The sequence below is a fragment of the Anguilla anguilla genome, chromosome 4 (genome assembly GCF_013347855.1).
Source record: "Anguilla anguilla isolate fAngAng1 chromosome 4, fAngAng1.pri, whole genome shotgun sequence".
NCBI lineage: Eukaryota > Metazoa > Chordata > Actinopteri > Anguilliformes > Anguillidae > Anguilla > Anguilla anguilla.
The window spans coordinates 51,420,986-51,443,590 of NC_049204.1; the positions used below are offsets into that span (position 1 = coordinate 51,420,986).

The following is a 22,605-nucleotide window of genomic DNA, read 5'->3' on the forward strand; positions in this document are numbered from 1 at the left end:
AGTAATATAATCCAGCTGTACAAGCACGTCTGCCAAAAGCCGAAATTTACTGTTCATAAGAAGAAGCTTTTTATGGTGACAGTGAGCAAAAGCACCACTCAAACTGCATTTGTCAAAGTCTCCTAAAGAACAGCGAAAACCAACAGCTGCGTTCTACAGTAAAACAAAGACATAAACGACTGATTTCATCGACTGATTGTTCGATTGAGCGATCGGTCGATTTTATGAGGGTAAAACCAAAGCTGCTTATGAAGAGCAGCCTAGCCGTTAAGCAAATGTTACTTTCACGAACGGGGAAACCCACACACAGGCACTCCCGCGGCGGCAGTGTTTTCTCTAATCAGGGGCGGGCCCTGGACAGTGTTATTGTTGGTGGGAAGCTGTTGCGCTTTCAAAAGGCCGTACAAAAGGGAGCTGCCACTGCCTCTCTGCTGCGCGGCGGTAATGTGAGATCAGACCGGGAAGAGAATCCCATAAACCTGACAGTCCTCCCCACATCAAAGCCGCGGAGCAGGACTGATAGTAGCATTCCTGCAGCTCCGCCGGGACCTCAGAGCATCTCGCTGAGAGCTGCTAACGCGGGGTGGGGAGGGGGGGGGGCATCCCGGGCCCCCCTCCACCGCCCGCCTGCCCGCCCCACCGCCCGTATTTCACACCCGTGAAGCGGCCGCGTCGGCGAGCCGCGCTGGACGACGCGGTGTGGAACCCCGGAGACCGGGGCGCCCGGCCCGGAGAGGATCTGGAGACGGGACACGCCACAGGCCCGGAGAGGATCTGGAGACGGGACACGCCACAGGCCCGGAGAGGATCTGGAGACGGGACATGCCACAGGCCCCGGGCTCAACGGGCTGTGAAATGGCACCAGAGGACGGGCCCGATGGGAGGGAGGTGTGGAATTTCGGCTCCAGCTCTCACACAGTGTCAGAGCTGTGCCCAGGATGCACCTGGAGTCCCCCTCTCTCCCTGCCATGATGCAGGCCTTCAGCTGAAAGCCTCCGGCCGCTGATGTCTCATTAGGGTTACTCATTAATCCACGCTCCGCCCTGTCTGCGCAGGGCTCCGCAGATCGGCAGTGTGACGCACACGCTGCGCAGAGTAGCGGCGGGAGGCCGTAGATCACGGCGTAACGGTGCGACGTGCTGCACGCCGTCGCGTTGGCAGGTTTCTGAGCGCGCCACATTCCACACTGCCTTAACACCGTTAGCCGAGTGTCTGTGATAACTGTTCCCTGTCTGCGCAGCCAGCTCTCAGAAACTGTGTTGACTGCGCAATACTCGTCATAGAACAGCCTGGGGAAGGGGGGGGGGGGGGGGGGGGGGTCGGGGGAACTGGAGCTTAATCCCTTATGTAGTACGCAGCGTGTTCCTGTACCCCTCTTGTTAAAAGCAGGTTATTGAAACGACAGGCGAGACAGAAAGGCAAGCACGCTAGATGCACTTTGAAGTGTTTGAACACGGGGCCTGTATCCCGCACTGCTGCCGTGACAACTCCCAGCTGGCGACCAATTACGGCGCGGGAGACTCAGGTGAGAGAGCGCTGTAATAACACCGGGGTCACATGGTTCCTGGCACACACCTGTTTACTGAACACATCCTCAACAATGGTCCTGGGGTGTGGGCCCGGAGCGGACTGCCAGACCACTGCTGACACGGTCCTGGGGTGTGGGCTCGGCGCGGACTGCCAGACCACTGCTGACAGGCCGGGTCAGAAGCTGCGTAGGTAAGCACTTCTGCTCTCCGCGCCGAGGTCTTTTAATCCTCTCGGACGTCCAAAAGCCGCCGCCCAAACAGAATTCTCCCGAAGGAGAATTGCGCAGGAGTGCCCGGCCGAAGGAACCGCCGGGTCTGCTTACACACCGCTGAGATCGGTTCTCTCTCGAACCCCCTGGAGTGACTCTGCGCTCGTGTGAAAGAGACGGGGCAAGGACTCGCTCTTCCCAAGCGTTCGCAGCATGCAGAAAGCACACGCCGAAGTGGTCTCTATCACTCTGATTTCAACTGCGAAAATAGACATCTCAGGTCACTTGCTGACACTCGGAGGGGAGGAGAAAGGCATTCCTCCAGGAGACAGAGGCATATGTGCATCTGAAGCAAACAGGAATAGAGCGTGTTGCTAGGAGAAAAAACAAACCCGTCACTCTCATTGGCAGCTTCACAATATGGACTGCTATAGCGGTAAAGGTATTTCTTAAAGGTAATGACGTCAGTGAAGGCACCAGCACGATGTGTTACATCAGTGAAGCAGACATGGCTTGTGTAACAGCGTTATCGCCTTTATTACACAGTTACACAACGACGATTTCCATAGTAACTACGCAAAGACCCTGTTCCCATCCAACACAGCCCTGCACCAGCAATTATAATAAAGCGAAAAGAAATTGCCGTCCAATGAACTGAAATTAATTCAGTGCAATTCACACAAAGTGCTTTTAATCTGAAAACATGATTTACTTTTTTCTCATCAAATCTATGCGAGTGGTATGCCTCAAATTAAAATGATTGAGTCATATGTCTGCACCAGAGGCTCATGGGTATTTCCGTCTTGTCAGATGAAACACTATGCAGAAATGCAATAAAATGTAAAGTACAATGTGGTAATAGTAGAATTCCATACTGTCCAATCTGTATATTCCTCTAACTTTTCTATATACGCATGTAGCATTGTCGGTCCCAATATACCCTTAGGATACAAACCTTTCTAAAAGATCCCTTACTATAATCTCATGCACATTCAGTGGACAGTAGACAATGAGCTCTTGTAAAGTGGTAATTCTCTCAAGAGGTACACACGCTTTGAGCATTTCATTAAATTTAAATCCTTTTCAGCTCTGATGAGATTCCAAAGGAACAGATTCAAGAGCGACGCGGGTCGGGGGTTTTGGATTCGTCAACAACATTTCCATTCTGAGCAATTACTTTTATGAAAATAATCTTGTTCTCCTGTTGACAACATCACTTCAAGGAAACCTTGAGTGATTACGAAAAGGATTAGATTACATCACCCACCATTTTCTAAAAAGTGAGAGATGTGCATTTCCTGATTACTGTTACAGGTAATAAATGAAGATGATAAAACTAGGACAAACAACTAAGCTGTAACAAAACATTTAAAACCTTGGATAAAGCACGTAAATTATTACCCACAACTTACTTATCCAACAGAGATGAATAATTAATCTAATTATAAGGACTGCCCATATTTCATTTACCTTTTTAATAAAAAACATCACCCACTGCTCAAAGGGTCCTGACAGAGATACAGTGGGAAATGTTTGGTTACACAGTCTGAATTAAATACAAAAAGAAAAAAGAGATGGACAAACTGGTGCAAAAGTACACTTGTGATTTTAGTCTTAATAAAGCAGCCACAGCGAGTAATAGCAGGAGCACTGCCAGTCACTGAACGCATCCACTTGAGCGTCGCGTTGAGTATGTAGGCCCTCTCTCCGAGTGGACCAACCTCAGAGCTGACCTAAAGGTCCGGCTTTGGAAAGCTCCCAGAACACACAAAGCCCCGTGAACTTTCGCAAACGAGGAAAGCCCCGGATTTTAAATTTACATTTTCAATCATTTTCTGACCCGGCCAAAGTGTCGGAATGCCATTTGGCCCAGCTCCCACACAGTATAAGACATGTCCATGCAGCATAAAGAAAAATGCAATAAAGATAATATGAAATGGGTAAACAAACCAATGTTATTCTGAAGTTAGAGGCATCTTCAGACACATACATTTTGAATTAACTGAAGAGCAAATCTGCTGAAAAGGCATTCGCAACGTCCAGTACGTGCGTGGAAATGTTTTCAAAGCACTTAGGACTCAAAGGATCCGTACGGCCGAGCATATTTTATAAGCAAATTACAAAGGCCTCTGACAAAACCCGAGATATTGCCTCCACATGGCCGAGGTCAAGAATTTAAAGTCAATAACGGGCCTGTCTTCTCCTTCCCCCCAAAGGAAAGGGAGTTCGCGACATAGGAAGACATAAATAACGGTGCGAAATGCAGGGGCCGTGTCATGCATCATTTAGGCCAGAGAGGTCCGCTCTATCCTCCCGCCATTCGCACACACTGTGGATGGCACCTCCCATGTCTAAACAGATACCACATGGGAGAGGCCGCAGGCCCAGAGAGCTCCGCCGTCAGGCCCGTGTCAGCCTGCCGGAGGACGGAGCGGACGGGTCAGGGCTCTGGCTCGGCAGGTCCTGCAGCACACATCCACGAAACCGCACTGATTATGAAATCCCACCTCGATACCGCACGGAAGGAATCAGGGGATACTCTCTCTGGAATCTGCAGGAACCTTGCGCACGGGGCTGGGTCGTGTGTGAAGTGAAAGCTGGTGGTCTGTTTTAATTGGCCTCGGCAGGGCATTGATCGAGAAGGAGAAACGCAAAAACCCGTACGTTGTAAAAATCTATCGCATCTCAATGCGGTGAAATAAACACGCGTCCCTGCTGACTTTCTCCAGGGAAATTATACATCAGGCACAGAACAACAATGCTGATGTGCTATCTAGCATGTGGCATAACCCCATGCAAAACAGTTAGATAATGCTAGCAGTGTACACTAATTAGAAAAGGTCACTGATTATCAGACAGAAAGTGTTGAGCTGATAGGCACATATTTGTGGTCTTACATCGACAGGTTAGACAGAGGAAAGACCAACTGGAAGAATAAGTAGGACATTTTACCCCATCTATGGATACAGGGCTGCCATAGGCTCTTTAATAACAATAATATGGCCAGTGAACTGCTTAAAATTTGACATAATGCTAAGAGACGAAAACAGTCTTCTAGCATAGATTACTATACTTGAATCAGGCTGTCAGTAATGAAAGACATGTGAATCCCATTCTTCAAGATATCGCTGCAGCAGATTTAATTAATGACCGTGATCGTGCTAGAGAAACACACAATGTACTGGGACAAACTGGAACTGGCCAAAAAAAAAAAAACAAAAACAAAAAAAAACCCCAGAGAAAAGGAACGCCGCTCTGCCGATAATGTAATCGAAGCTAAGGTGCCTGTAGGGAATGAGACTATTCATTCGCTCTCCCAAATGGGAGCTTGCCCACTACAGAGGGCAAGAAGGAAATGCCTTCGGTTCACTGATACATACGAGGGTTTTAGGGTAAGCAGAGACAAATAAATACATCAAAGACGAGATGAGCATGACACGCTCGATGAAGAATGCATGACTACCGCCTCCAGAGATACTGGAACTGACATCGTTCAGAAAACGAACCTCATTCACGATTTGACTCACCGACAAGACCGACACAAACAAAGCCAGATTCAATCTGTTTGAGGCGTGGGGGGGGGGGGGGGGGGGGGCTGAAAGAGAATACGGGCGTCTCAATGGGGCGGGATCCATTTTATCACGTCCTGTCACTTTCTGCACTTCCAGCAAATTGGCGAGTTCCAGCGGTATCACTCAGACAGGGGCTGTGTGAATCCCTAACCACAATGCCTTCTGGGACTGAAACTAGGATTGACTGGCAACATAAGAGGGGGGATAAACAGTGTCAGTCATGAGATCTACCCAAATTAAGGGCATAGAATTCTACAATGACTGTGCATTTCCTTTGTATAGTCATTGTACAGTTACATGCACTTTGATGTTGATGACACAAGGCCATAGTGTTATACACCACAGCCTTATCTCTAGAGAATATTGCAATTGCGAGAATAATTATTATTTTGAGAATTGTAATGAGGTGTATCTATAATCAATTCCTTTTGCTGTTAAGAATAAAAATGCAGTGAGAGCTTAATGCCTCAGGAGAGTCAGCTATTGCCGTAGCAACCTTTCCGACAGCTGTTTCCTGGGCGCAAAAATGGCTGATGTCATTTAAGAGTTTGGATTTGGATTGATGTTATCTGATCTACTATGCCTGATAACATTCAAATGTGGGTATGGGGGAGGATGACCTGGTGAAATGCAGAGTGACTGACTGAGTTCCTCTGAGCTTCTCAAACCCCTGACACCGGAGAAGAGGACTCCCGTCAGATACGTGTCATCCATCACGACAGACAGACAGACAGACAGACAGAAAGATAACCAGAGCGAGATGGAAGAGTGTGCGGGCCCTGGCATCAGTCTATCACTACCCCCCTATCACCTCCGCCCCACCCGGACCTCCCAGCCGAACCGCCAGCCCCCTAAAGAGCACGTTTAAATGAGCCGGACTCGGGGAGAAAAGGCCGCCGTTTCGCTGCGAATGGGGAGCGGGAGAGAGAGAGAGAGGGGGCGTTCGGCGGAGATAAGCCTGGAAGCGAAGGGATGCAAATGCGACCGCGGTTATCGGCGAGCGGCCGTCACTGCGCTTCGCCACGCGACGGGGAAGACCTTTCTGTGACGGCTTAACTCCTGCTGCGATCTCGGGGCTGGAGCCAGGACAATACATTCAGACAGAACTCTGAACTAAAACAAAATGAGATTGCTTTGTCCAAATCAATGTCTGGAACATGAGTATACTGCCCTGTCAGGACTTGTGTGGGCTAATGTGTGGCCTAATGCTTAGCGTGTGGCCTAATAATGATTATTCTGTGCGTCTGAAAGGAGCTCCACAGTTTCCTACCTAGCCCTATGTGCTACTACCTGGTGCACATACCGCTGACTCCTGTGCAAGACGCCCTGCCTCAGGCTCTCCACAAAAGATCAGGCATGAGAGAGGATTTGAGACTAAAATTGGAATATGGTAGAAAGGGTAGAGGAAGACTACTATGAATACTATGAATAATTGCCAAATAAATACAGACAGGAAATGACTGTTTGTTAAAACTAGTGGTAGTCTCAGAGAGCAACCAATGTGCTGTAAGCCTACAGCAAAGACCGACCTTGTGAGTTGTAGAGAGGAAAGGCAGTAACTTCCTACATTTATGAGTTGTGTAATTAAACTAGGATCGGTGGTACAGAGAGGACACTAATGAACAGTAATGAATACATAAGCGGGGGTTCTGTGAAAAAGGCGTGGGGAGCGTTCATAAAACATTACACATTTTCATTTGCACCTGCGGCTCCCTCCAAGAAACGCGACTCTCACAACGTCAACATGAGCTTCGGAGAGCAATTCTGGAGCGCTAAAACCACCCCAGCTGAGAAAAGACTGATACCATCACAACGCTGGAAAATCCATCCGGCTGAGGCGTAAAGCACTTCTCTTCGCTTTGAGCGATTTTCATGAAGACAGACGCACTGTAATAGTTCTCCCTCATAAGCCTCATCCGGAATGGGAATCAGTCCCACGGCATCGATGCACAAATGAAATATTTGAGATGTTTTCTGAGACAAGCTAACATCAGGCACAAAGGTAAACATTCCTTATTCAACAGTCTTTGAGAAAGTTTCATGAAGATGACCTGTGACAGTTTTCCCACAAATGTAATAATAATAATAATTTCCTAACATCATATTATTAATAGCCTTAGCATACTGGTTAGCCACTTGTTTATAATAGCTAACTGCTAAAGAGAAGGCAAACGATGTTGAGAGCTGTCAAAAGAAAATGCACAGACGAAGAGCTGAGAGCAATTCAGAAAGAAATCCTTCTGATGCAGTGATGAATGACAACAGCGACCGTGAAAAAAAGCTAATGTGATGGATGGACAAGGAGACGATACCTCTGGACAGCAGTGACAGGTGTCCCTGAAGTAAACCTGCAGCTAGCGAGCTACGCCCAGATCAGAGATGTAATGGGGACACACTTTGCAAGGTACATCTAGAACTTTTCAGAACACACCATACTTCCATAGAATGTAGCAAAAACCAACAAACAAAAAAAACACCCTTGAGAGGACCATCACAGTTTGTAAGAATGCATGTCTTTAAAGGTTTTAGCATTAGCTAGCAGCACTCTACAGACCATGAGTAACAAACAGAAGACATTTTTTGAGCACTATACAGTGCTCCACCAATTCTGGTCTTTTGAGCACTTAAGTACTGAAATATTTGTGCTAATCTGTATTTCAAATAAGCTGACTTATTGTCATTACTTGCTGGTAGATGTGCATTTCAGTGAAGTGATCCGACCAGGAAATGATGCATCAAAGAGCTTACTGTCAAGGCCTACTCTAGAAACTGCACTGTAAAGTGCTTTGGCATAATTTGTATAAACAGCAATATACCGAGGAAGAGTCGATGGTTTGGTTTGACAGTTTCTCTTTAAATAAAAAAGGGTATTCTTCATGGAGGACATTAAAGGACCCGAAAGCTGAGGTCAAAAAGGAGATGAATGTATTCCGCTTCTCGAAAGGCCTCACGGTCACTTTCATCACAGCGGCCATAAATCCGAGGGCACCACCGGATTCCTCCAGCCGATTTCTCAAGGCCCGTGTTCCAGCAGTAATTGCTCCGCTGATCCATACAGGAAAGCGCAAGAGAGGAGAAGTGAAATACATCATCGGTGAGGTCAAAGGTGCTCCGGGCTAGCAGCGCTGGCTACAGTCTGCTAAAGACGGAACGCAGTCCAGTGTGTGGGCAGCGCGAGGCGAGGAACACGCAGGAAGCGCTAAGCTAGGTTTAATCTGAGCCCGTATACAGAAAGGCTGTATATTCTCCATGCATGCTCATGATGCAGGTATAGTTCAGCCACTAAGAAGCTAACAGCCCTCTGCCTGTGAGGAGTAGTGCCACTGGAGGAGCAGACCAGTGCTGCTCCTCTGTACCCCCCTGCCGCCGCCGCCAAGTTCCCAGCCTACCGGCGCCCGGGTGGTGCCCACTGCCAGACCGCGCGCCGTCTTCAGCCATGTCGGAAAACTCGACGGGGGTTGCCATGGTCACCTGCCGTCCAATCTCAAAACAGATCACCAATAAGACGTATTTACCTAAAACGGGAGATTCCTTTCCACTTGAAGCGCTGCTCAAGTACTGAATTTGCACCAGGTCACGGTCTGATGTGTGGGTTTGGGGCTGGAATAAAACGATTTAACGATGTTCCTGGTCCTCGAACGTGCAGCGGTTCAGCAAAGCTTGACGCGCGTGACGCGAGAAACCGCAAGAGCCTCCTTCGCGTCACGAGGAAGTAACGCGATGCCCAGGGACTCAGACTCTCCAGAATGTGCGGTCGATTTAACAACTGTACACACCGAATACGTTTCATAAACAATTTTCCGCAGAACAAAGCGGCGTTTTGTGTTTACTCCCTACGCATTAGCGTGATCTGGGTACGTGCCCTCCCTTTCCGCGAATCGGAAACGCAGGGAGGGCTTGGTTCGCAGGTGTTCCGAGGGCGTTGAAATTTCAAACGGCAGCGCTTAGCGCTGAGCAGAATTGGCGTTTCACTCCCCGAATGAATTAGGAAGTATAAAATATCAACGCATTTGAATAACAGGCGCAGAAAGCCGAAGAAAGGGTTTCATAAGAGGAGGCGGCGGTTACATAACGCCTCGTCGTGAAGGTTAATCGGTGTCACGGAGACAGATGTCCCGGTTCCGTCACAGATCCAGCGAAAGACAAACACGCTCATCGCCCTCCACAAACACGGGCCTTTCGTTCCAGCTGTATTTCCCGGCTCTTCCCCGGTGACATATCGCCCCTGTCTAGATTTTTACGGCCGCAGACATAAGGTGGGTAAGGACCGCGGCGCAGTAAACGTCAAACCCGCCGCCGCCGCTCCGGGCCCCTCGTCTCCAGCGGGTCCGTTTGGCACGCGGCGGGCCGAGCCGGGTCCGAGCGTTTTACTGCGCGGCCCACAGACGGTAAACACCAGCCCCCCCCCCCCGCCCCCCCCCGCTTTATTAGGGCGAGATTGGGGCGAAGCTAATTGCGTCGGGGACTGCAGAAGCCGCGGGAGGAACCGTAAAGTCGCCCGACGGGTCGGAGCGCCGCGCGGATCCGGAGGAACAGAAGGAGCGCGGCAGAGCGGTGGCCGGGCGGCGGAGGCCGAGAGCGCGTCCGCTCGGCGGGGAAAACGGAGAGCGCGGACTTCAGAAAGGGGTCCCCCTCCTCCCCTCCTCTCCTCCCCCCATACCCCCCTCCCCCCTCCCGGTACAGGGGCTGCTCACACCATCAGAGGTCAGGGTACTAATGGAGGACCTTCTGCCCTCCTTCAGCTTTAGAAAACATTCTCTCTCCCTGCCTTCGTATAAATCAATTCGGCTCTTTCACAGCGCTGGCTTTTCTCTGTGATGTCCAGAGCACGTCTCATTTCAAAGTCTTCTCCCGCTCACACGGTTACACATTTACTTTCTGGCTGCAGCGCTAAATCCACACACACGCACACACAGAAACGCACACACACACGCGCACACACAGAAACGCACACACACACTCATACGCACACACACAGACACACACACACACACACACACAGACACACACGCGCACACACAGAAACGCACACACACACACGCACACACAGAAACGCACAGACACACACACAGACACACACACACGCGCACACACAGAAACGCACAGACACACACACACATACGCACACACACAGACACGCGCACACACACAGACACACACGCATGCACAGAGATACACACACGCGCGCAGACACACACACACACACGCGCACACACAGAAACGCACAGACACACACACACACACAGACACAGACACACACGCGCACACACAGAAACGGACACACACACACACACATATACGCACACACACAGACACGCACGTGCACACACACGCGCAGACACACACACACGCACACACACACATACACAAACACACAGGCACACACTCATACGCACACACACAGACACACACACACGCACACATAGGCACTCAGGCATGCAGACACACACACTGACACACACACACACACAGATGTAGCACTGAGCGGCTCTCGTTCACAGCTTGAAAGCCGTAGGCTTTCAACTGCCCTTGATTTCAAACGAATGCGTAATTGTCGAACTGCACTCAATCTAGACGGGTTCAGTTAATACTGGTAAGTGGAAACACTGAACCATCACTTCATTCACTGAAGTGATGAGCCCACAGAAGAATTATGAGTTTAATATTTTCAAGGCAACATATTCCAGGAAGAGGTGACAATAGCTCATGTTTCTATCTATCTATCTATCTATGAAATTGCCAATCAGAATTATTTCCAGTTCCTCACTGGCATAGTGTAAATGAATAGACTATTTAAAAATAGAACAGATACATGTTTCACTAGATAGGCTATATAATTTGTAGGACAAATGAATTTTGGCTTTCACATTTTTCCCCTAGTTTGCTTGATAACACCACTGGGGGTTTTCTTGAGTTTTATGTTTCTTAAATAGGCACAAACCTTAAGCGTTGTAGACAGAAACGGAAGACTTCGGAAGCACGGTATCAGACGTGTCATAGTGAACCATAAAAACTGAACCATAAAAGAACATCTTGCCTATGAACAAGCAGTAAAATAGGCAAAAATAACCTAAAGGGGGTGTGGCCACTTGAAGTATTTCTCTTAGTATTTCCTTCATCAATTTACTTTTCTTTTCATATTTTCCATCTGTAAAAAAAAATAATAATAATAATAATACAGAAAATGCACAGTAGTAATCCCTCTACATGTCCATTTAGATGTTTGCATATATTACAATTGATCTACCTGTTGTATGTATTGAAATACTTCCTTTTAATTTATGCAATATATATTTTTACTAATGTTAGTACAAACATACTAAGACAGAAGAAAAGCAAGACTGAATTTAAAATTATAACTAATTATTACTAATGATCAAACAGCAAAGATCATTTTACGTTACATGAATAGCCAGCACAAGATTTGCTGCTGTGTTTTCCTGCGTCCTATTTCACATTAGATGACACCGGTGCCCGCTCTTTCTCCCCAGACAGACGTTTGCTTCTCTGAGACGCAGAAGTGGAAGCCGGCCCGCGGAGACCGGAGCGGTCTGGAAGCCGGCGTTTCTCGGGGCGGCGCGAACGTTCCCTTGGCCGGCGCTCTGAGGGAAACCGAGCCTTCGCGGCGGGCGCTGATCTGGACCTCGCTGCGGCGCCGCGGGCACGCTAACAAAAGCTCCGTTTGCCCCGGCAGCGTGGGGGGGTGGGGGGGGGGGGGAGAGTCGCACCGCAGTCGTAATCCGCTTTTACTCCTAGCGCCTCGCGCGACGCAGCCCTCCCGGGGCAGTCTGGGACTGGGACCGGGGGGAGAAAGGGCCATTTACATAAAGATGAGAGAGGCTCGCGGAGGCAAACAAAATAGTCTTTCTAAACAAAGACTGCCGGCATTTACATAAGATAATAAGAGCTAAAGTGTTATCATTGATCCCTGTAAAGAGAACCCCTGTCAGGGCCTAACAGCCAAATGTCATTTGTTTCAGGTGAAGAGGGAAAAGAAAACATTGCCACGGGCCTAAACTGGTTTTTGAAAACTCTTACGCAACAAAGCCATATTTTACACTGATGTGATTCAGCCACTGAAATCAGTAAGGGCTGCACTTGAGAAAAATAAATCCTATAATTAAGTAGCGTCTGAAAGGAAATGAAGCTTTTTTTTTAAATGAATAAATCTTCGGAGAGAGTTTCTCAATTCTGGAAACAGGCAGCAGCGGTTGATAACTACAAACAATGGGATTCATTGTCTATGTGAGCCTACAATTACTGACAGTAAGTTGCTCTTTGGTGAAGCACTCCGCAGTGATTAATGTTGAAAAGCTCTTAACCACAAGACACACAGAGAGAAAGGCAAGACGTGTGTCACATATCAAGTTAAGGGCCATTTCAATCCCAAATTACTCCTTGGGGTACAAACCGAAAACTCACACAAAGGACATTCATTGTTCTCCAGGATAAATCTAGATGTGCCAATGTTAGAAGCATCACCTCACAAACCCCGCCCCGCACAGCTCACTGGGGACCATCAGTCTCAGAGATGATTCGCATGAATCCGCACACAAGCGTGTAAAAGGGAAATCTCACGCATGCTCAGAACGAAGTGAACGTTCAGCGGGATTTCTCATCAGGCAGTGTCGGGCACCTCTCCACAGATACAGTGCAGACGGAAAGAGTTTTGTAGCCAGTAGGTTACAGGTTTGAATTCCTGAAAATACTGTTGCATCCTTGTTCATGTTACTTAACCCCTAAACAGCTTTAGGCGCAAATACGATGCACATACAAGGATAATGTGCATAAAAAGAAAACAAACGTAAGCTATGCAGATAAACCTGGAATAGGGAATCCCCACGATACGACGAAAGTTTCTCTCTTTTTGACAAGAAAACCAATCTCTATGAAGTTCACTAAAGGGAAGTAAAAACAAACAAATCAACCAACGAAACAATTTTGCTCTGAGGCAATCTTATTTTAAGTTGTTTATATAAAATGCTCTTATTTTACCCCTTGCGGCTTGGACCTGTGCTTGGGCGAGATCATTTTGTCGGTTTACGTTTGTGTCAGTGGCGGTTCTCCCCCTCCGCCGCCCGCCCGTCCGTCAGCCGAGACGGGGCCCTGCGGGCCGTCGACGAGCGGCCGGAGGTGCTAACGCCTCACAGAGCCCAGCTGCTTAAACCCCGCCCCCGCCCCCGCCCCCGCGGGGACTGGCGCATTCACACGGCCCCGCTAATCCCCCTAATTAACGAGCGGAGCCTGTTTGCGCCTCGCCGATATAAAGCAGTTACACAGCGATTTCCGCGGAGCGCAGTGGTGTCGAGTCAAACGCCGCTTCGCGGCGCCCGATAATGTGTGTATTGCACTCCGAGCGCTATTTGGTTAACTATCGACTTCCAGATAAGCAGAGGAAAGGGGATCAATCTCAAATAAAAGTGTGTGGTCTGAGACGCAAACGTGGAGGGCAAACATGCTTCACGCGCTGGTTGAGGCATTTGGCAAACGTTATGTTCCGCTTGTTTTCCCACATGTATGGAATTTCTCTAGACTATGTGAAAACTGTAAGCGGAAAATGGAAGGTTCAACACACAGCTTATAAAACATCACCGTAAAGCTAACTGGAATAGCATCGGAAATATCTACTATTCAAACACAATCAAAATGGCCCTGAGAAGATATTCAAAGTGATGTAGTACTCCACACCCCTGGTCCTGTGAACCGAATCAGCTGTAAGTTTTTCTTGTTTATAAGGGAAAAGAAGACTTTTTTTCCAATATGTTTTAAATCCCCATGTAACCCTAAAACACCTTTTCGCAAAAAAACTAACAAAAAAAAAAACGCATCCTGTGCTCACCTCCAGTTAAAATGGCTGCTACTATTACTGTAAATCACTATTGTCAACATAGACTCAGAAGCAAATATGACAGCATTCATTTCCAATTCATTCCTTGTGGCATCACCAAGAAAGCAGGGCCACATACACATTCAGACTCAGCAAAACCCATTTAAATGGTAATTCATACGGCTGGACTCGAAAATTATGGAAATGCAGATAACGCTACAAGGGCAAGTCTTTTATCATCCGCATTATAAAAATACAACAAAATACATACAGGACGGACTGAAATGTGCATGGGAGGCCATGCAAATGGACGGTGTTTCTTAGCCAACGAAAGTTTGGCTGGGCCGCAGACACTAGGCCAGGGACAGGGGGAGTGATTGAGTGGAGGGCACTGACAGACACGGTGAGCCCAGTTAACCTCGTGTCAGGCTGCTCCAGGACAGACGGGCCAGCGGCTAATGTTCTATCGTCGACCCTTTTCATTTCGAGAGGCCACTTAAACTATCAACAAGTTCCCCAAACGAGCAAGTTCATGTTTATACTGTTCCGCTGATAAGCACTTCCTTTGGCTGGCCAATATGGAGCGCGGCGGCGAATCGGATGAGTGTGGACACCGCCCCCCACATGAGTGTGGACACCCCCCCACATCACAACCCCCGCACACCTCCGCACCCCCCCCCCCCGCTCCCCCCGCCCCAATACCCCCCACTCCCCCAGCCGCTCCCCCCCCGGCACTCAGTTTTAATTTCCCACATTCTAATCTCCGGACTTGAAAGTGGTTTCCTGAGGAGAGCGGATGACGGACAGGCCCGGGTGAGCGATACCGCCGGGGCGTGGCTGTGTTTTCTGGCGAAGGCCGGCCGCCGGAGCGGGCGACAGGCGGGAGGGCCTTGAGGAGCGGCCCGGGCGCTCTTCAAAGACGGGCTGATGTGATCCCGCCCCAGCGCGGCCCTCTTGACAAATGGGCGCTGTGCTACCCCGTACCTCCTGCTGAAACCCCCCCCACCCCCCCCCCCACCCCTGAGAGCCCCCGGGAGCACAAATTACACTGAAGAGGAAGAGGGAGGGGAAGGGGGGGAGGGTTAAAAGTAAAAGCCTAAATGTTAAGTGCAGTGCTGCTGTAAAACAATTTGATCATTACTCTCATTAAGTGCTTAACCAATAATGATGGGACGTATATAATAACCAAATATCATCTTAGGATGAGTGGTGTGAAATGCATTAATCAAAAGTGCATTCCAGAGTTAAATATTCGGAACACAAAGGGAAAAAGTACATTTTGAATATCAGGCATGGGAAAATATTTCTCGTAATTACCATGTGCTCAACTTATTTGTAGTAATAACAGAACACTTAACTGAGAAATGTTGATTGCTTTCAAAATGGTTCCTCTTGTATTTCTCTGGATAACTGTGTACAGCATGGACTCCATTCAGAAGTTAGTTTAAATGTACAAATTATATGGTAAAAGAAACCACCAAAAATGTAGTTTAATAAATGTATGAATTTTTTCATTGCTGAGAAACATTCTCAAACCAAATACATATGTGTCTGATTGTTGGCCTCTGCTGCAATAATTGTGACTTCTCAAACAAATCTTGGCTATTCAAATTCATGTAATAAATGGCTTCACGAGTTTTGTAACAGTCACAGTCAAAGCACAACAAATCATGTTACGAGTTTTATAATTCAACATAGCACAACAATTCCTGTCTCTTCATTACAGTAAGTGGAGCAAGTTTTCCAGGCACCTCCAATTGTCACTGACCAGCAAAAAAAAAAAATGGTGATAATTATAGAGTTCTTTCACTCGCTGGATTTGCGTAATGAGAAATCTCTATTTTTCCATTTTCATCCGTATTTATAAATGCTCCACTGGCTCCCCGCAGGAAAGAAAGCTCCCCCGGCAGTAATGAGACAGGCCTTGGCTGTGGCCGTTGGCCCAGATCCTCACACGGCTGTGGGCATTTGCATGTGTGAGGTGATGGGCCGTTTGGAGAGTGCCAGGGCTCGTCTTTAATGAGCCCGGCGTACCGGCTCAAACACAGCCCCACACTAGAGTAAAGCCACCCAACACTGACACAGCCCCACACTAGAGTAAAGCCACCCTACACTGACACAGCCCCACACTAGAGTAAAGCCACCCCACACTGACACAGCCCCACACTAGAGTAAACCCACCCCACACTGACACAGCCCCACACTAGAGTAAATCCACCCCACACTGACACAGCCCCACACTGACATGGTCCCACACTAGAGTAAACCCACCCCACACTGACACGGCCCCACACTAGAGTAAACCCACCCCACACTGACACGGCCCTACACTAGAGCAAACCGACTCTGTGGTACAGTAAGGCTCCCAGCCCTGCGGCATCGCTGGCCCAGATTCACTCTGTCCCTCACCTTCCAGTGATGAGCCTTCTCAACAGATCTGCACTGGGCGCTGGGCAGAACTGAACCACAGATGAGTGAGGAATTACAACAGAACACTGGCTCCCTAGACTGTGAGGAGTAGCTAACCGGGCTTCTGCACAACTAGATGATTTTATAAAGGTTTAAAGCAAAAAAAACAAAACAAAACAAAACAAAAAGATTCCTATCAGCATGTGACGTGCACCTGGCTATGCCATTGCTCAGTTTGGCCTGATCCCTCAGCGTAACAGTTTCTACCCTAATAAGGTAAATCCATTAGGCCACAGGGACTAATCAATGTCAGCGACCGTTGATTTATGGCATTCAGGCATGGACACGGAATGCAAACTAACTGTCGCAGGCAAACGTTTCTGGGTAATTCCCAAATGCCTCCAACCGGCCAGCTTTGCTGTGTGACATACAGCGCTTGAGTAAAAGCGAAGGAATAACTAACATAACATTCCGAAGGAAGAGCCAAGCATAAAGCAACAAATGCAGACCGTTTTAGATATAATGTTGCTTAAATCTAGCTGACACTTGCTTGAGAGATCATTCTCTATATTTTGGCGCATGGACCTTGTGCACTCTTTGGTACATACAGATTCAAATCTACACCATGCCACTAGATTGACTACCTTCTGCAACTGACAAGGGTTTGAATCCTGCTGCAAAAAAGTGGGATTATCAGGAAAAACTGTCTGCTTGAACACAAACAGATTCGCTACAGGTGCTTGCCAGGGGCAATTGAGCCGTCACGCGAGCTTCTCCGTGACACAACGTGAAGATTTCAACAGCTGCCCGCGGAGCCAGCGAGCGACCCCCGACCGGGGGGGGGGCGCCAAACCAGCGCCTTCAAATCTGCTCCGGCGGGGACTTCAAACGGCCCGGGGTCCGTAGGTGGCCGGCCCGGCTGGGGATCGTCTGAAGACAAACCCAGCAGTCACTCCGTCGTGAATCAGGCCTGCCGATGGCCGCCCGCTCCCTGGACGGGTGTCTCCATCGCCGGCGCAATCAACTGTAGCCAGGCCTGTCGTAACGGGCTGCTCCTCTCCTGACGGCAAGAATGCGCGCGCACTAAAAACCAGCCCCTCCCCCTCCCCCCACGTTACTAGACTACTGCCAAGGAAGGCAAGGTCAGGTGTCCAATTAATTAGCCCCAGGCAAATGATATCCGGGCTCTCGGGGAGTGCCTGTGCGATTGTATCTGTGAAAGTGTCTCTTTTTCGCAGCGATGCCCGCAGGCTTGTTCTGTTTTGCGGGGGCAGCTGCAACACAGGATCAAGAGAAATTTAATTACCGTTTGCCGCGGGAGTATCCCTATGATGTGCTATTTCAGTGGCTTAAATAAGAAGAAGAATATTGGAAGGAAATAACTGTCTTGAGACTTATTTAGCTATGACTACAGGACATAACAAGCTGAAATGAACCAAGAATTTGGCCCACAGACTTGGTCATTTTCTCTGAATTGCACTGCTGCCAATAACATAAACATGGGCAATTTTTCAAGTTACCCTGTACGGATTAAAATGGTAGGAGTCATTGCCCCTGTTTTTCAGTAAACCTTATTCTACAACAAACACTTATATGAATTGCCCAAACATATAATGATTGGGTGAGTCATATAAGTTTGTTTTTTGAGGTAAGATTTCTCTCTCTCGTTAACTTAAAATTAAACCCATAGGCAGCAGTGCCAGGATTCCAGCTGGCACCAAACAGTTCATAATTTTAGTCAATAGAAAACAAGTGCCTATTGCCTAACATTCCACCTGAAATACAGTATTTGTTGGCTGAATTTTATATGAGGACCAAAGACACGGACCCCTTGTTGTTTCCACCATAAGGGAGTGCTCAGGCTTTCAATCACTGCTTATTTTGATGGCCATTTTCAAATCAGTGCCTAGCTGCTGCATCCATATGAGAACACTCAGAGTTCTCACGGCTGTAGCAGCCACGCTCCCACAGCCGAGCATCATGGGAAAAGCACTGGCCAGTGGAGATCAGCATTATGCTAGGGGGCTCATCAGCTGCCACATTGGCCTGTCGCCTCCCATTCCAAGGCTGTCACAGTTGATGAGTAACACCTCATATGCTAGCCCGCTGGCGCTACAGTGGCACTCTGGCTGATGTTTGCAGCATTTTCTTTTTGTTTTTTTTGTGGGTTTGGCCGGGGGTGGGGGGGGGGGGGGGGCAGCAGGGTAATCACATGTTTGGTAAGAACTCAAACGGAACTGATTGCGTCCTCACGTGGTTCCAAAGCCAAATAAAATGTTGGTAACCGAAAGAAAAGAAGGAATTTCACTAGGATTCTGGACTTTTCTCAAAAGGCAGGAAGTTCCGCCCTTATATAGCGTTATGATGAGCACACGGTTCCTTTGGCGAAAGCCTGCCTTCATATTTAACCTTACCTCCCGCCACCGATATGCAGCTGTATCCAGAGCTCACAGGCAGGCTCTGGGGGAGGGACTCATGCTCATGACTCTGTCCCAGCTCTCCCGCTGCAGGAAACTCCTGGCAGGCTCACACATCTCCTCGTTCACTCTATCTCTGTCTCAGCTCCATAGCTCTCCCTAAACTCCCTACTCTATCGCTCTTCTCCCGATAAGGCACCTGCCCCGAGTCCTGAATCACTTATGCTGATAGGCCGCCCCCCCCCCCAACCCCACCCCCACCTCCGGTCCAGCCCACAAACCCACCCCAGCACCGCAGCCACTGCACACTTCATACAACCAGGCCTGAACAGACTGGACTCACTAAGACTGACTTCAGCATGTCTTGTCCATATGAACCCACGCCCTGGGCTGGCCAGAGAAGGATGGCCTACTGCATACGAGTCTGGTTCCTGGTTTCATTCCTTCATGGGAGTTTTTCCTGCCATTGTTGCCTTTGGCTTGCTTTTCAAGGGCTAGGCCAGGTTTACCACCAAGCAGCAAGTGGCAAATTCTTGGTAAAATGCACTACATAAATACAAATTTGATTTGATATTTGCAAAGCCTGCTTTAAAATCAGAGATACACAGGTCTGTGTACCATATGGATGTGTCAGCACAATCATCATTGGACATTGACAGAAAAATGAAACAGTGGTAGATTTGTGCAGAGATAATGCATCACCTGGAATGCATTTGAGTTGAACTGTGACTCTGCCGAAGCAGAATGTGAAGATTCACACCCTGGCGTTATCTGAGGAATCTGAACACGAGCACACACGTGTACGCTACGTGTGAGCATGACCTGTGCCTCAAGCTTTAAATAGCCTAGTTACTTTATTCAGGCAAAAACACTAAGAGAATCACAGAGAAAATGAGTACATATACCACTTAATTCACGTATAAGATTTTCACACATTATTGTACGCACACCAAAACGATGTTATCTCCATCTGCTTTAAGAGCATATCAGAGTATGAGATCCCGATGGTAAAATGTAAAAACAGCACGATTTGCTATCATTCTGATGAGACGAGCTCTCATTTTGGATGTAGAGGTCCGTTACCTCAAATCTCCCAAAAAGAGGGAAGAAGTCCCAGGAGCGGAGCCTGGAGCGAACATTACCGTGACGCAAAGATATACGGCCCGGTTTTCGGGGGTGGTGCCGAGCGGCGTGGCGCGGCGTAGCTTCGGTAAAAACGCGCGCATGTGTGCGGCAGATGGGCGTGAGGAGCCGGCGCGGGCCCGATGCGGGGCCCGCAGCTGTGCACCTCTGGAATGCGCTCCGGGCTGGAGACCGCGTCAGAGACCGCGTCAGGTAGAGCGGCGGCTGCCCTTTACCGCCGACGCAGCGCAGAGCCTGCCGGGAGCCGTGGGAACCGGGCACCTAACGCGCGCGCCGCCGGCCGCAGGACGCCATCAATCATCCGCTCCTTTACCGGCCAATGAGCACACAGCCCCGCGTCACATGGATACGGACCGCAGTGCTTTCAGGTACGTTTACTGATCTTACATGAATTCAGTATTCCTGTTATTTGAATGGCAAAAAAAACAAACAGATGCTGTAGATATATGCATAGCCAGGCCCGCCGTGCGTCTTGCTCGTGCCCAGGACAAGATGATCTCAAAAGCCACCCCCCCCCCCCGTGCGCAGAGGAAATACAGCAACAAACTGAGACATGCTATCATTCCCAACTTTAATGCTTTGAAGTTGCCAATGGATTTAGATTTCACGGATTATTCCAGCAGATTATTTAAAGGTTAGAGGGCCCTTTTGGGCCCGCCCTTGACCCAGGGCCCAGGGCAACTAACCCAGTGTCCCCCCCTGCCAGCAGCCCTGTGCATAGTAATATCTACACACATCGCTAATTGGCAATACTAGACAAAACAAAACCCAGTCATTTCATTAATTAAACATCCAGTAGGATGCCCCCAAAGGCCAAAATCCATTCTGTATTAGACTGTAAAGAGTGACAGTACCCTCTGTGGTACACCACAGCTCTCTGCTGAGGTTCCCCGTAAACAAACATTTATCACGAAACCGATCAGGACATTAACTGTGCCTAATTAGAGATAAGATACGCTATCAGATAATTACAGTGTTTTGCTCCACATGTGGCGAAGACCATGTGCACGCATTCCGAACTTTGTTTTTAGAACTTTGGAGTCCCGCGCACCACCGCCGCGCGCCTCGTTTTACGGCGAAGAGCCGGGCGGCTCGTTAATGTGTAACCGAAGCGCGAAGGTCCGGCGCCGCTCGCGTTCGTCCCCGACTAAAAACAAGAACCGCTCGGGACGTGGTCAGAACCGCGAGAGGAAACGAACCCGGGCGGCCCGGTCGCGTCTCTCCTCTCTCTCTCCCGGCGAGCGAGGGGGAGAACGAGGGTAACGTTTTCGCTTCTCGCTAAGACCCGCGGTCGAGCGACGTGCTAGCGCGGCTCCGCGCGTAAGTGTCGCCGGGCCGACCCGCCCGCCCGCCATTGTCCCCCCGCCGCTCCGAGAGGAGACAGCGCCCCGACAGTCGGTCATGCACCACTGCTCCTGGCAACAACAAGGCCGTGTCCTATATTGCCTCGGTTCTCATTTTCGCGGGACCGTCCTCACAACAGAAGAGCCCATTACTGGCCATAGAGCGGGCTTTATTAGAGAGAGCCAGCTTTGAAGGCCAGCACAAAAGACCTCCCCATGTTTAGATTAGATAACGTAAGCAACGCGTTTTCTGCTTGGGCGGCGGCGCACAATGAGGCACCTCCAGGATAAACGCTCGGAGGAAAACGAGCGGATCCAAAGACTACTTCGCCGTAATTAATTTAGGAATAAGAAGAAGAAAGAAGAAAATTACGACCCAGTCTCGTCTGGGACAAAGGCTACTAGCAGATCTTTATCGTTAACGGGAATATGGCAAAACACATTCCGTTTTTTTCAGATGAAGCGCACTCACCAGTTTTAATTTTAAGCGACGGTAACACATTAAATGAGGTGTTAAATTCGATAATGAGGCCTTTGTGTGGCAGTGTAAACCTGTTGGTTACATGCACTACTACGCCAAAATCATAATTATACAACAAGCCAACGGAATGAAGATCCACGCAGCAAAGGGCTACACGAAATTAATGGGTTTTATGAACCAATGTCATTGTTTTGCAATGTATTGAGAAAAAGTAATTCAATTTCAATGGTTCAAACCATACAGAATCGTAGCAGGTATCATGGTGGTGTGCCAAAGGTAGTCACTGTTGATGCATCGGCAGCAACATACAGTTAAAATTAAGCTAATTAGCTCTGACTTGTAATTTCGTAAATTTTAATAAATAATTCAGATTCACATTCTAAAACCCCCAAAGGCCCACTTCCCCCATTGGCTGAATGCGTGGACAGGGAACGGTACCTGGTCATGGCTGGCCTCAATGGAGTTCCCGATGCCATGGAAGGTCATCTGCACAGGGGACAGAGTCAGGTAGGTGATGAAATCTTTGCCACTTTGCCCATCGTTATACAGCACCTGCACGGGGAAGACATTTCCCAGTCTAACATGACCATAAAAAAACGCCACAGCCCCATCGTCTCAGAAGGCAGGTCAAAAACAACAGTCAAACAGCGCGCGCGAAGAGGAGTTGACAGAGTA

General features: G+C 48.7%; 1 protein-coding gene across 8 annotated transcripts in view; it reads right to left on the minus strand.

Annotated features, from left to right (window-relative positions):
• The window catches only part of stau2 (staufen double-stranded RNA binding protein 2), an 82,561-nt gene that overhangs the window by 8,295 nt on the left and 51,661 nt on the right, over positions 1–22,605 (minus strand). For 5 of the 8 annotated variants that reach the window (XM_035414858.1, XM_035414859.1, XM_035414856.1 and 2 more), the window contains exon 13: positions 22,369–22,482. The exons of 2 other annotated variants lie outside the window; for them this stretch is intronic. In XM_035414858.1, the coding sequence (XP_035270749.1) occupies positions 22,369–22,482 (114 nt within the window). The remainder of the gene's footprint in view (positions 1–22,368; positions 22,483–22,605) is intronic. One more of the 8 variants, XM_035414860.1, reaches the window with a different exon arrangement.